The sequence below is a fragment of the Melitaea cinxia genome, chromosome 20 (genome assembly GCF_905220565.1).
Source record: "Melitaea cinxia chromosome 20, ilMelCinx1.1, whole genome shotgun sequence".
Classification (NCBI taxonomy): domain Eukaryota; kingdom Metazoa; phylum Arthropoda; class Insecta; order Lepidoptera; family Nymphalidae; genus Melitaea; species Melitaea cinxia.
The window spans coordinates 2,360,440-2,375,796 of NC_059413.1; the positions used below are offsets into that span (position 1 = coordinate 2,360,440).

At 32.3% G+C, this 15,357-nt stretch overlaps 1 protein-coding gene across 1 annotated transcript in view; it reads left to right on the forward strand.

Annotated features, from left to right (window-relative positions):
• The first annotated feature begins 6,752 nt into the window (after positions 1–6,752).
• The window catches only part of LOC123663628, a 41,415-nt gene continuing 32,810 nt past the window's right edge, over positions 6,753–15,357 (forward strand). The window contains exon 1 of the mRNA XM_045598297.1: positions 6,753–7,171. Coding sequence (XP_045454253.1) covers positions 7,010–7,171 — 162 coding nt within the window. The 5' untranslated portion in view covers positions 6,753–7,009. The remainder of the gene's footprint in view (positions 7,172–15,357) is intronic.

The window sequence follows — 15,357 nt, forward strand, 5'->3', positions numbered from 1 at the left end:
GGTTACGTTACTTAGGAAGGTACGAAATGTAATAGTACCAAACGTCAATCGCTATTCAGACCATGGAGCATATTCGGACCTAATCGCACTAATCGTAAACTGTAGGTAATAGTACTATCAACTGTAACCTACCCCACCCCAGCCTGCAAAATAATGATATTTGTAATAAAAAAAATACTAATTGATAGATTTTGAATTGCTCAATTCAACTACGTTGTCCTTTTAAATTGCTCACCTCAAATTATATAATTAAAAATCAAAATTAAAAAAAAAAACAAATATTTTCAAACTCCTATATCTTTTGATGTATACGATATTTTAAATTGCTCAAAGTGTTAAAAAACTGCTCGCGTTGCATTTATAATTGCTCAAGTATAGTTTGGAACAGATCCACTTCCCTTAATTTTTAAATAAATATAAATAGTTTGAACAAATAAAATATTGATATTTGTAAAAAAAAAAAAATACTAAGCGATACATTTTCAATAGTTCAATTCGACTACGTTGTCCTTTTAAATTGCTCACCTCAAATTATTTAATTATAAATTAAAAAATTCGTTGAAAAATATTCTTTTATTAATATTTTCAAACTCCTATATCTTTTGATGTATACAATATTTTAAATTGCTCAACGTGTTAAAACCCTGCTCAAGTTGCATTTATAATTGCTCAAGTACAGATTTGAACAGCTCCACTTTCCTTAATTTTTAAATAAATATATAAAGTTGGAACAAATTTAACGTTTATATCGATAAAGTGAGCGCTGCAGATGCGCATAGACAATGATGGGAAGCCAAAGAAATTGCGGATATTCGTAATTAAAAGATGCTAATCATTCGATTTTCAATAGCTCAATTCAACTACGTTATCCTTTTAAATTGCTCACCTCAAATTATTTGATTACAAATCAAAAAAGTCGTTGAAAAATATTCTTTTATCAATATTTTCAAACTCCTATATCTTTTGATGTATACAATATTTTAAATTGCTCAAAGTGTTAAAAAACTGCTCGCGTTGCATTTATAATTGCTCAAGTATAGTTTGGAACAGATCCACTTCCCTTAATTTTTAAATAAATATAATCCTGCCCGGAAAACAGCTACCAGATTTGATAGCTTATTTACCGATAGTAGCGCCACCTACCGGGTCCGACTGAGATAAAAAATAACCCGATCTCCCAACTTGGACCAAATTATAGATGCGTGCAAAAATATGATAAAAATTGGTTCAGTAGTTTCGGAGTTACGTACGTTTAGTTAACGACCACCCCTGAAATCCTTATTGGGGATGAGTTATCCTAAAATCCGCTCATTGATCATTTCTATGATCACATATATAGGAGATTCGTACCAAATTTGGAGTCGATAAGAGATATAATTTAAAAATGGGAATTTTCCATTGTTAACGCCCCCGCAAGAATATAATTAGTAATGTGAAATAGCTAGTTAATACAATTTTTACTGTATGTAAAATGCGGTCTACGATTAAGATCACTTTAATCATTAATAACTTACGTAAAATGCGCCCTAATATATTATTTAACATGAACTTTATTGACTAGCAATAAAGTTCAAATTGACTCTACATTTTAGTTAGAAAACGTTTGTATGGGAAAAAGAAAAGGGCTGTTTTTAGGGTATTCCCGGAAATTATTCGAATTTTTCCCACCTTTTAAACCTTCCCTAGACCTCCACGAACATTTCAAGACCAAGATAAGATAAATCCGTTTAGCCGTTCTCGAGTTTTAGCGAGACTAAAGAACAGCAATTGATTTATATATATATACACATATATATAGATAATAGATAATAAGATTCAGGAAGAGTGAGTGGAGCCGTTCAAAACTGTACTTGAGCAATTATAAATGCAACTTGAGCAGTTCTTTAACACGTTGAGCAATTTAAAATATTGTATACATCAAAAGATACAGGAGTTTGAAAATATTGATAAAAGAATATTTTTCAACGACTTTTTTGATTTGTAATTAAATAATTTGAAGTGAGCAATTTAAAAGGCCAACGTAGTTGAATTGAGCTATTGAAAATCGAACGATTAGCATCTTTTTATTACGAATATCCGCAATTTTTTTGGCTTCCCATCATTGTCTATGCGCATCTGCAGCGCTCACTTTATCGATATAAACGTTAAATTTGTTCCAACTTTATATATTTATTTAAAAATTAAGGAAAGTGGAGCTGTTCAAATCTGTACTTGAGCAATTATAAATGCAATTTCAGGAGTTCTTTAACACTTTGAGCAATTTAAAATATTGTATACATCAAAAGATATAGGAGTTTGAAAATATCGATAAAAGAATATTTTTCAACGACTTTTTTGATTTGTAATCAAATAATTTGAGGTGAGCAATTTAAAAGGATAACGTAGTTGAATTGAGCTATTGAAAATGTATCGATTAGTATTTTTTTTTTACAAATATCATTATTTTATTTGTTCAAACAATTTATATATATTTAAAAATTAAGGAAAGTAGAGCTGTTCCAAACTGTACTTGAGCAATTATAAATGCAACTTGAGCAGTTCTTTAACACACTGAGCAATTTAAAATATTGTATACATCAAAAGATATAGGAGTTTGAAAATATTGATAAAAGAATATTTTTCAACGACTTTTTTGATTTTTAATTAAATAATTTGAAGTGAGCAATTTAAAAGGACAACGTAGTTGAATTGAGCTATTGAAAATCGAACGATTAGCATCTTTTTATTACGAATATCCGCAATTTTTTTGGCTTCCCATCATTGTCTATGCGCATCTGCAGCGCACACTTTATCGATATAAACGTTAAATTTGTTCCAACTTTATATATTTATTTAAAAATTAAGGAAAGTGGAGCTGTTCAAATTCTGTACTTGAGCAATTATAAATGCAACTTGAGCAGTTTTTTAACACTTTGAGCAATTTAAAATATCGTATACATCAAAAGATATAGGAGTTTGAAAATATTTGAATTTTTTTTTTAATTTTGATTTTTAATTATATAATTTGAGGTGAGCAATTTAAAAGGACAACGTAGTTGAATTGAGCAATTCAAAATCTATCAATTAGTATTTTTTTTTATTACAAATATCATTATTTTGCAGGCTGGGGTGGGGTAGGTTCAACTGTATACTTGAAATACGTTCACCGCGGTCCGACGAGTTTGTAATTAATTACAATGTACACTGTGATGGTTAGTACATGGAGCATAGCTCTCTATGCTCCATGGTTAGAGCCATGGAGCACTATGCTCCATGGCTGTGTGACCAGATTTCATTTAACGAATCTACTGCTTGTGGAGGTTAAAAACTACTAAATTATACAAAAAGAGAACGAGAAAATACTAAAAATCATATTAAGTACATGTTTTCGTTGTAATGTTACAACGAAAAAGGATAATATTGTACTTTTGATTATAACTATAAAACAATAAGATGAACACAGAAAACACCATAAATAAGATAAATCAATGTTTATTACTTAAAATTTAAATCTACAGAAATATAGGTATTTTTTAAATTGTGATCGAGTTATGGTTCACTTCTTTATGTTGGGTATCATTGTCATAAAGCTATTCAGAGTCCATTAATTTGATTTGAAAGCCCTTTTTCTTAGCATCTTTAACATTTTTTACTTTTTATTGAAATTTTATACTGAAGGATAATTGATAACTGTGGGAAGCCCCTACATTCCAAGAAGAATAATATTCAATCCTTAGTACCTATGAAATATAGCTTAAATTGGCTTGTTTAATAAAAGGTACCGTTATATAAGTACCATTTATGTAAAGTTAAATTTGGGTATAAAGAGTGTTACAAACCTCAAAACGCGTATAATTTAAGTTTCATGTGTTTTAGCAATTGGAAACTGTTCTGGTGATGATTTTCCAAATACGTGCTATTTTATAAAAAATATTATATACTGTTTGTTTCCATTAAAATAAATAAATAAAATAAGCAAACAAAATAGAGTGAATCGGGAGAATATACTCTAAAATCGTTTTATCAGTATTTGTTCACCAAAATCGTGAGTTCCACCGATAAATCGGTAACTTTTACATCATTGGCTCACGGCGTGAATAGTTACGAAAAGAATAAAAATTAAAGATATACCTACTATGATATACATGTGGGATTCCATTAGTATCTTTTCCTCTTGAATAGTTAATATTAGAAAGAGATACTTACAATCCATTCGATGAAAGGGGAATACCCCACATTTTTTCGAGAGTTTTGCCGTATGAAGGAAAAAACATACCAGAATAGTTGAAAAGCGTGAATTCTACCAAAATATACCAAATATTTTTTACCTACTAGATACTGTTAGCGGTACCTTGAAATCTACCAAAAAAGTAAAAATCTACTAAATCTGGTCACGCTGCTCCATGGTTAGTACCATGGAGCATAGAGAATGGTTATTTATTAGTACAGTATGTTAGTGCTATACCAGATGAAAGAATAACTAATAGTCAATAGGGAATTAGGGATTGGGGACACGAAACAAGTATCGATACTTTGTAGTATAGAGTACGTTTCGTTTAGATACCGATACTTTTGTACTCAAAACTTTCTCTTTGATACTTCTTGTTCTTCTTTTATAAATGGACTCCCATAGGAACTGCCAATATTAGAGTATTTTACCTCAAAGACTTCTGAGGACTTTGCTCATAAGATAAGCATTGTGATACTACAAGGTTATAATGTACGGTTTACTTCACACCGTTTAATCGTCTAAAAAACAAATGCATAAAAAATGTTAAAAAAAAAACTTCACAATTTCATATTTTAGCTAAAGTAAATGTACTTATAACATCTACTAAAGGAGTATTTACATGTGATAGAATAGATTTAAAATCGATAGGTCGGGGAATAGATGGAGCGAGATAGTTGAATAAAGACCGAGTTTTTAGGCAAGAGAAGAAAATGTGATCCAACGTGCCTTCATCTAAGCCACACTCACCTGTCCGGAACTGTCCCAGATTCTAATTTTTGATAGAAATACAGGAGAACAACAATGTCCAAGTCACATGCGGCAATTTGTTGAGCAGACGGTTTTGATTGCTTTCCTGTATTAAATAAAAAACATCGTTTAGCGGGCATTCCAACTTAGATGGAGGCATAATGCTTTATTTGATACTTTTCTGAATGAGCACTGGCTGATAGGTATCGTATCGAATAAATCTTGGAATGCTTTCCATGCCATCTAATTCAATTATATTGAACCTTCTGAAGCTTTATATTGAGCTCGATATTGTTCCTTCTGTTCACGATGTTCACTGTTCAGATCCTTTCCTTCAATCCCTTCACTAATCAGTCACTCACTCGTTCGTCGTTTGAATTTTGTTTAGTTATACAAGTTGACACGTGAATATTTATCAATTCCTGTGACGTTAGTGCCCTCTGAATGATTATTTTCTAAAAGTTGAATGGATTAAAAAAATAATCATGAAAATCGGTAGTCTCACTAAAAAGTTATGCGGTATAATACAATGTAGTGAGGTATCATACAAAACAAAATACAGTCCAATTGAGAAACTCCTCCATTTTTTGACGTTGGTTAAGAAGTATTCGTTAGTTCGATTCTTTCTATTCCATACCGTACTATATTAATTACTAACTAAAGACAGAGTTGTCTAAACAAGAACCAATTAAGCTATTAACTGACTAAAATTCCTTATTCCTATAGGTAGGCATGGTAGAGATTGGCAAAAAGTATACTTCTCCAAAAACTTCTGATGGAAATTTTTTCAAATTCAGATAATATATAAATGACAATATTAAATTTTTTAAAACCTTTATTTATATATTTTTGTTTATCGTTAGTGTTCATCTCAGCCTACTGCAGTCTCGCTCATGTGTGTTGCCCATAGTCACCACGCTGGGCAGGCGGGTTGGTGGCAGGGCTGGCTTTGTAGCGCCGAAGACGCTGCTGCCCGTCTTCGGCCTGTGTATTTCAAATCCAGCAGTATATCTCCTCGGGTGTATAGGCCAATCGAGTGATAGTATATGGAATATGTTATCACTGAGCGTAACGGGACAATGAGCGTAACGCAACGTGCTATCCTTTTTCGTACATGCCAGCGGCGTTCATCGATTGATTAGACGTTGTCACGTCAAAAATGTTTTAAAATCTACCAACATTCAAGTTTGTATGTATTTACATCATAAATAGTTTGCAAAGTGCAAACTATCGACAAAACAAAAAATTGACTAAATTCAACTTACCTTAAAAATTAAGCTTATTCTTAAAAACTAATTAATTTTGAATAATATTAAAGCTCCATTTAGTTTAAAAAAATATTTATATTGAAATTAGTTTACATTTGGCGAAATTATCGCGTGAAACGCATAAAATTGTCATAATAGTTTTATGTCAGACTCGTGCAAAGACTGATAAAAATGTCTTCGAGAAAAACTGGTACGATTGAAGTTTATTGTTTAAGCTGTAAATTTGTGTTTTACTATTAATATATTGTCTTATTATAATTATGTAAAGAATATAAACCACAAATATTTCACTAACAATATTAATACCATTTAGATAATAAAGGATCTATTGTTTTGAAAAATAAGGAAAGTAAGTGATTTTATAAATTATTTACATAAACTGTTTTAAATATTAGAAATAAAAAACTTGAAATTGAAAAGCTATTTATTGCGTCGTGGGCTCAACTTTACAATTTTATTGAGATTGTTACAAATTTACAAATTACAGTACTAACACTAACAGTATTGCTAGCACAGAATTTGCAGTTTTTTTCTTCGTGGATGGGGGCGCGAGCGGCTAGTGTCGTAAAGTCATCATAAAATCGCTAATCTGTAAAAATGTTAGATGAAACCCGTCGAAAATGATGGATTCGCGTAAGCGAAACTATAGAACAGTGGATTAGGTAGCTAGCTTGTAACAAAATGGTTTAATAGTTGAATTGTGTAAATATTTTAAAGAAGTAAAGAGTGATTTGAGTGTGCAAAAGTCATAAGACTTGTGTCATCTGTCTGCTCTTCCTTCAAGATGGCTCCTCCACCGGAGTATGATAAGGAACCGAAAGCTCCAGATAAAAGTGTCACAACTGTTTCCAATGACGATTCCAAAGCTATATATAATAATATTAAGGAGCCACCGACTAACTCAGAACACAGAAACGTGACAGCGGGCGCCAACGCTGAGGGAGAGGTGAGATGACCTTTCGTGATATTTATTTCTATTTCTAGTATTAATTTTGTTTTATTTACTTTCGTGTTCGGGTCGAAGATGTACCGAGAACGTTTCGTTACCACTCTGAGAATAAGACAAGAAATTATTTCGATAATATGATGTTAATTAGTATAAAGTTACGAAAATGGCGAAGGATGGAGTAAATGTCAAAAATAAAGAATAGTTCTCTATTTCTATTGGAATACAATAAAATAACACTTTGATCATTAATTGATATCTTCTGTGTTTTAGTTTCTGATATTTGTAATAGTATTGTGTTAGTTGAAGAATTTATATAATTGATGTGAAGTTAAATTTTAAAAATATTTCAAAATGAATTGCAACAAGTTACACATAAAAATGAAATTTACACAATTTTTTATTCTGTTAACATTTTATCAGTATTTGTAATGATTAATTCATCCCAAAGCTCGAGAGCTCTCCTCCACAATACTAAATTCATGGAGCTCTATTTTTAAATGCTATTGTAATGAAAAACATTGCCAAAGCCATTTATCCTGTACGAGCCTGTATACTGTAAGCCATATGTCCTGCCCAACAGTAAGGTGTTAACATGCGGATACAGTGGAGCACTGCTGTGTGGCTACGGCACCAAAAAATATAGCCACCCCCTCTTCCCGTGGGTGTCGTAAGAGGCGACTAAGGGATAACAAGATTCCACTCCCACCTTGGAACTTAAGAAGCCAATCGATGGCGGGATAACTATCTAATCGCTAGCTTTGAAAGACACAGGCCGAAGACGGGCAGCAGCGTCTTAGGTGAGACAAAGCCAGCCCTGCGGTCACCAACCCGTCTGCCCAGCGTGGTGACTATGGCCAACACACATGAGTTCACGAATTTTTGGTGCGAATTTGTGGAGGCCTATGTCCAGCAGTGGACTGCAATAGGCTTAAACGGCGACTGTAGTGCTATCATGATTTTATATAATTCAATAATATATTATAGAAAAATAACAATTTTAAAATATACAATGTAAAAAGGTAATTACTGAGATAAAACAATGTAGAATTATTGATTACATATACTATTTTCTTATAATTTTTTTAATCAAACTCCATAAGTACTCTTATGTGATGAATCATTACATAGTTTATCCTGGGCCAATGGACTGGAGCCTTGTTCAAAAAATATTCAAAATTGATTCTTTTGCTCATGAACAGTTCTATTTGAAACATTTTGTCTTGGATATAAAATGGTTCATAAATAGATCTTTTTGAAGTTATACTTCTTTTGGAGAGGGAAAGATGATGAGAGTAAATTTTTAAGATGCGCGTGCACACCGACACAAAAAAAAGACACCCTGAAGTTAACTAGTCAACGAAGGAGAAGGTAGCAATATGAAGTTAGCTAGCTAATGAAGTATAACTTCTTACGTACGTACATAAGTACACACACTTTTTTTTTAAATATAGGAACAGGAAAATTTATATTGGATGTTTTTTAATTTGAAAATTGCTAAAAAAAATTATCCAGAATAGCTCTCAGAAAATCAGTTATACATTTTGGTAACTTAGATGACAAATATTTGTGGACCACTTAATCACTCATTGAGTCATCATGTGGTTAATTTACTACCACATACTCTCTAAATCTGTCACTCATGTCTAACTCTGTAATCTGCGATGGCTTCTCAGAGTGTGTAGTACAGACTAGCAATACCCGTGCGAATAATTTGCACATAATAAATACACACATAAATAAAACACATAATATAATAACACAGATAAATAAAAAAATTACTGACCGTCAATCATGTTGATATTATATATATAATTTTAATAATTAATTAATTTACAAAAACAAAAGCAATAATAAATTTTTTAGTTGATGATGCCTGTGAAGCAAGCAATTATCTATAAAATGATATATAATTTACGTGGAATAATTGTGAGGTTTTTTCTAAAAAGGGAGGCAATTATCTTATCCTTAGTGTATGTATGATGATTTAGAATTGATAACATTCTTCTGTATTTTATGATTATTCTATCATATTGTTATTAATTTACAGAAAATAGTATTTTATTAATTTCATACAAAATTATAGTAAGTAGTAGTAGAGCAACAATTGAGTTTTTTTTTCTGGCAATATAATTATTAGCAAATGTGTAACTACCCTCAAATAGACAAATATTGAACAAAGTTTTAAACTGCTGCTGTTTAATCTTAATACATAATTCAAATTTAATAATGTACTAATTAATTTATTATTTTTTAATATTTTCATGTGTGCTTAAATGTAGCTATAGACTTGATTGAATTACACTTTTGACAGCATTTTACAGGTGGTAAGTCATTTGTCCTCTTGCCTTGCTTGACTTCTAGTATTTGTATTAATTAAAAAGATATTTTAAGAATATGTAGTAGAAAATTCCACATATAATTACTAGTTGACCCAGCTAACTTCTAACTGCTTCGGAATTTGAAAATGTGTCAAAGTTCAGTGTCAGTCATAATTGAAAATTAGCAGAAAACCAAAAAAGATATATAAACTACCCTAGATTTTATGTTGGATCAAACCACAGATAATAATGAAATTTTATCATAATTAGTTCAGAACTCGAAATGTGAATAATTTTTTTTTAAATCTCGCTTACCCTTAAATCTATTGTCAAAATAGCTACCACTTTTACAAAATTATTAGGAAAATAATTTCACAAAAATGCTTAAAACAAATATTTCCAGCTTCAACAATTTTTAAAAGGTTTTGTGCAGTAAAAAAATTAACAATATAATCTCTTTTTTTTGTGAACAGAAAGGAAGGTTTTTTTTCTGAGTCTAGTTATCTACTTTTGTCAATTATTGAAACTAATAGTTTTATCATTAGAATATATGTTTATTGGTTTAAGTAAGTGTTCATTAAATTGTATTATTTTATTTCAAAGCTGTACTATGTATTTGTGACTCCTGGGGAGGATAGGGGATGGTTAACACGGGCTGGTTTCCGCAACTCGACGACTTTGCGCCTATTTTACGTGTGTGGGAGTGATCCGATTCACTCTTGCCACCCAAGCTCCTACAGAAACTTCAGAAGTCTTTTCGGCTTCTTGAAGATCTCCGGAAGTGTCTTTGGGGTGCCAAGATGTTGTGCCTGGTAAGCTGCTACACCTGGACAGTAAAGAAGTACATGCGTAGCCGTTTCTTCTGTTCCCATGCAAGCTCTGCACAGGGGACTGTCGGTAATGCTCATATTAAATAGGTGTTTGTTATACGGACTGTGTCCAGTCAGTGCCGCAGTTATTTGTCTCAATTGGCGTCTGTCCAGATTTATTAGATTTTAACAGCATATGTGCTTGCAATGCTTCTGATGAATACGTCTATAGGCAACAGTAATCACTTACCATGTGGTGGCTGTAACTTTTTGCTGCCATGGATGTATAAAAAAAACCCTTCTCTTTATACTTTAACCTCAGCAACCAGCTTGACACAATATGCAAGAGAGAAACATTTACATTTCCCCTTCATTGGTCATCATATATTTTTTTCAGACTACCACATCCACTTCATCCCAATGTTTTCTTGAGTCTATCTGTTCTAGTTTATATCAAATTTTATGTCTTATTAAGTGACTTATCATTTTCCTTCTTATCTCTAATATTTATTCTTCTGTCAGTCAGGTTTTATCTCAATGCATGACCTATGTATGTTTTGGCCACATGGATGTTTATTGTGGTCTGTACATTTGTAATTGTTTGTGTGGTTCCAGATCCCCAAATGAGAATTCAGATCCTATTTAGGGTCCTTGAGTGAGTGAGACCCTTTTTTTTTTGTCGTATGAAGATCTTTGATACTGATTTTGATCTTTTTTTATAGAAAGCTGGCTCTTGTCTTGTGGTTCAATTTAAATTTAAACAACATCTGACGAGTACTTTTTGAGTTATCTTTAATAATTTGTATTTACTTCACTATTTTTTCATCTACCTATATTGTATTACTTGTTGATGTAATTGAAGTTGTTTTTTTTTGTTTGTGAACAAAAATGATTTTTTTCCATTATTCTCCAGGACTACTTTATACACCTTAATTTACCAATTAAAAATTACTAAAAATCCTTTATTTATCCTTACTTGCCTTACTAATATTAAAAAATGCGAAAGTAACTCTGTCTGTATGTCGCGCTTTCAGGTCAAAGCTAATGAACCGATTTAATTAAAATTTGGTACACAATAGTCTAGAGCCTGAGAAAGGACAAAGGCTACTTTCTAATGCGAAAAAAGGTGTAAGGGGTTGAAAGGTAGGGATAAAATTTGTATAGAAGTATCGTCATTTTTACAGCTAAAAGCTTAAAACTTATTTTTAGGTTGTTGATACGATATACGGGCACAGCTAGTTTTGTATATTTTGAAAAATGTTTTCACTCTTTAGAATACAAAAAAAAAACTTTAATTAGTAACAAATCTTTTCTTTATTATTATACTAGCGACCTGCCCCAGCTTCGCACCGTTGCATAAACTATCATTGTTCCTCTACTATATTATGCATGTTTTATACATAAACTTTCCTCTGGAATCACTCTATGTGTTAAAGAAAACCGCATCAAAATCCATTGCGTAGTTTTAAAGATCTAAGCATACAGACTGCGTGAAACGACTTTGTTTTATACTATGTAATTCTAAACCATTGTTTCTTTGATTAGTGTTTACGCTAATTTATTTTATAATATGATTAAAGAGAGGTTCAATATGGATGTTTTCTTAAAGTTACTTAAATCTAACCATAATCTACTTAATCTACTTAATCTAATCTTTACTTAATTTAACTGAGGTAGGGCACAGCAGGAATTTCCTGCTCAAAATACGGAGCAGCCCGACTGGGGTAGTACCTCGACCTTACAGAAGATCACAGCAAAATAATACTGTTTTCAAGCAGTATTGTGTTCCTGTTGGTGAGTAAGGTGACCAGAGCTCCTGGGGGGATTGGGGATTGGGTCGGCAACGCGCTTGCGATGCTTTTGGTGTTGCAGGTGTCTATAGGCTACGGTAATCGCTTACCATCAGGTGAGCCGTAAGCTTGTTTGCCGACCTAGTGACATATAAAAAAAAAAAAAAAAACCATATTTAACATTTCTAGTTCACTGAACTTTAATCTATACGTATAATAAAATGGTAGGAAAGTCAAAACTGTACATTGAATATTTTTTTAAAAGAATACTTGGGATGTGATCTACAATCGATACCGAAGCCAAAAATATAGTTTTTAGAATTTTTGTCTGTTTGTCTGTATGTATGTGCGGGATAAACTCAAAAAGTAGTGTAGATATGAAATGTAAAAAAGAAACGGGTAAATGAATGTTATTTTAAAAGGTATAATCGTAGGTATTTTTGGTGCTGTATAGCTTTCACGCAGACGACGCCGCGGGCAGCAACATATAAACCTAAAATATATTTAATGATAAAAATAATTCTCTATACATGTATGGTAAAGTTATTTTAAACCTATTGATTACATACAAGTTATTCTTACGTTTGTAACAGATGGTCAAACGTAGTCCATTTAAAGAATCATATTGAAATTACGCTCAATATGGCATTGTTGTCCAAACAACTCGTGTGTTCAATCAGATAACTTATAATACTACTAATTGTACTCTCATAGAAAATCAATTGTCTTTGTATGTTAGACTCTTCTTATCCTTACGTCATGCTACTAAAGTTATGACTGTGAAAGTTTCTGATGTTGGTTTGATGAATGTTTGTTACTTTCATTCAAAAAAAAAAACCCACTGGGCTGATTTTAATGAAACGTAGTGCGTAGATAGATGTAGATTCAGCATAACTCATATGTTACTTTTTCCCGACATCCCCAATCCGCTAGACAAATCGAGTCATAAATATAATTTTTTTTTTTTTTTTATACAACTGCCGACCCTACCCCCGGTCTCCTCAGTCCCCTTAATCGCCCTCTGGTTGCATTACTCATCATAGAAACACAACACTAGTTGAAAGCAGCATTAATTATTTAGCTGTGATGATGTGATCTTCTGTAAGGTCGAGCTACTTCCTCAGTCGGGCTGCTCCAGATTTAAAGCAGGATATTTCTTGCTATGCCTATCTCAGTAAAATGTAATGTTAGTTAAGTGTCTTACATATAAAATGTTAGGTTTTATTATTAGAAATAATAATCAGACATTATATTACTTAATCTATACTAATATTATAAAGCTGAAGAGTTTGTTTGTTTGTTTGAACGCGGTAAGCTAAACTACTTGTCCGATTTGAAAAATTCTTTCAGTGTTGGGATAGCCCATTTATCGAGGAAGATTATAGGCTATATATCATCACGCTAAAACCAATAGGATCGGAGCACCAATGAAGAATGTTTCAAAATCGGGGTTTTTTTACTCAATTCGACCGTACATCGGGGATATCTTCGTCGTTTATGAACCGATTTTGGTAATTCTTTGTCTGTTGGAAAGGAGATATCCCAATTGTGGTACCATGATAAGGGAACCAGAATCTGATGATGGAATACCAGAGAAATCGAGGGAAACCCTCGAAAATTGTAGTGACGACTAGTGCGTTTGTCAATTTTTTCGTCTACTTATGTTGTTTTACTTGTCGATGTAATTGAAGTTGGTTTTTTCGATTGCGAGCAAACACAATTATTTTCCTTTTGAGAGCTTGCCCAGTCAGCCCAAAGAAATTGTTCCACGTGGACGAAGTTGCGGGCAGAAGCTTGTATGTAGGTACTATTGTGCTACTAGAGAAGTGAGTTCTGACAGAATTCTTAGGTTTGAAATGTATATATTTTACATATTTTTGTTTTGCGCATTAGTTTCGGTACTTAGTAGGTATTTAATGTTTTTCTTCTTAATAAAGAAGAATTTCATAGCTAAAGGGTATTATTATTGGGCTTGAGATTATATTAATGACTAGCTGTGCCTGAGACTTCGTCCGCGGTTTGGGTATTTACATGTTCAACGTGATTATTTAAATTGGCATAACTTTTTTATTTATGAACCGATTGACATGAAACAAACGCTATATGTTAAGTTAAGCTTACCACAATATATTAGTGAAAATCACATTTAAATCAGATAAGCCGTTTCTGAGATTAGCGTGCACAAAAGCACAGACAAACTCAAAAATTTTAACAATCATTATTTTGGGTGTGATTTGCTTTGACGAAGGTCGCAATAATATTTTTCCTCGTATATCTTCCATGTACATACAGCGATCTGTTGTTTTTATTATATCATATATGTATTGATAAAGATGTGTGGATTTAGTGGCACCGTATTTAATGCGAGGATTTTTCTAATTTTATAGCAAAACATTTTTTTTAAAGTAACCTGTAGAATTTCTTTCGATTCTTACTTACGTGATTTTTTACTTACGTGAGAATAATAAATGCATTCGTTAAAATATATATTTTTATTATTCTGTAGAAGCTCTGAACCAATAATAAAATACCTATAATATAATAATTTTATTAATTAGTTGAAAATAAAATGAAAAATTTATCACATTTTTAATACTTTTATTATACATTGTGTGAATCATGAAGAAAGTGGCAGTAAAATATTAAATATAGCTTTCACCGTGTGATTAAAAAAATTCGCTTCAGTTTTCGTGCGGCGCTTGTAACATAGATTACTGTGGTTAACGCTGTGGTGTTAGACGACGCCGGCCCGCCGACCGTCCGTGCGGTGTTGCTTACATCGGACTAAGTACGAGAATAATGAAACTTTTCGACACGTTATTATTCAAGTAATAATAATAATTATAATTGTGATCACCGTCATTGTAGTCGAAATCGAAAACTCTCGAAAACTCGCCAGATTTCGTTCAAATTTAAATAGGACCACATGAGGAGCACCATATTTTAAGTTTAAAAAAAAAGATAATTCAAGTCGGTACCCATAAAGAAGTTAAACTATAGTCGAATTGTTGTGTACAACTAGGCCGGCAAACATATCAATGGCTCTACTGGTGGTAAGCGATTACCATAGCTTATAGACGCCTGCTACACCAGAAGCATCGCAAGTGCGTTCTCGACCCTACGCCAAATCTCTCCCGGGAGTTCTGGTCAATTTATTCACCACGGGAACATAATATTACTTGAAACCACTAGTAATATTTAGCTGTGATCGGTAAGATCGAGGTCATTAGCTAGTCGGGCTACACCAGATTAAAATTGAATCGATT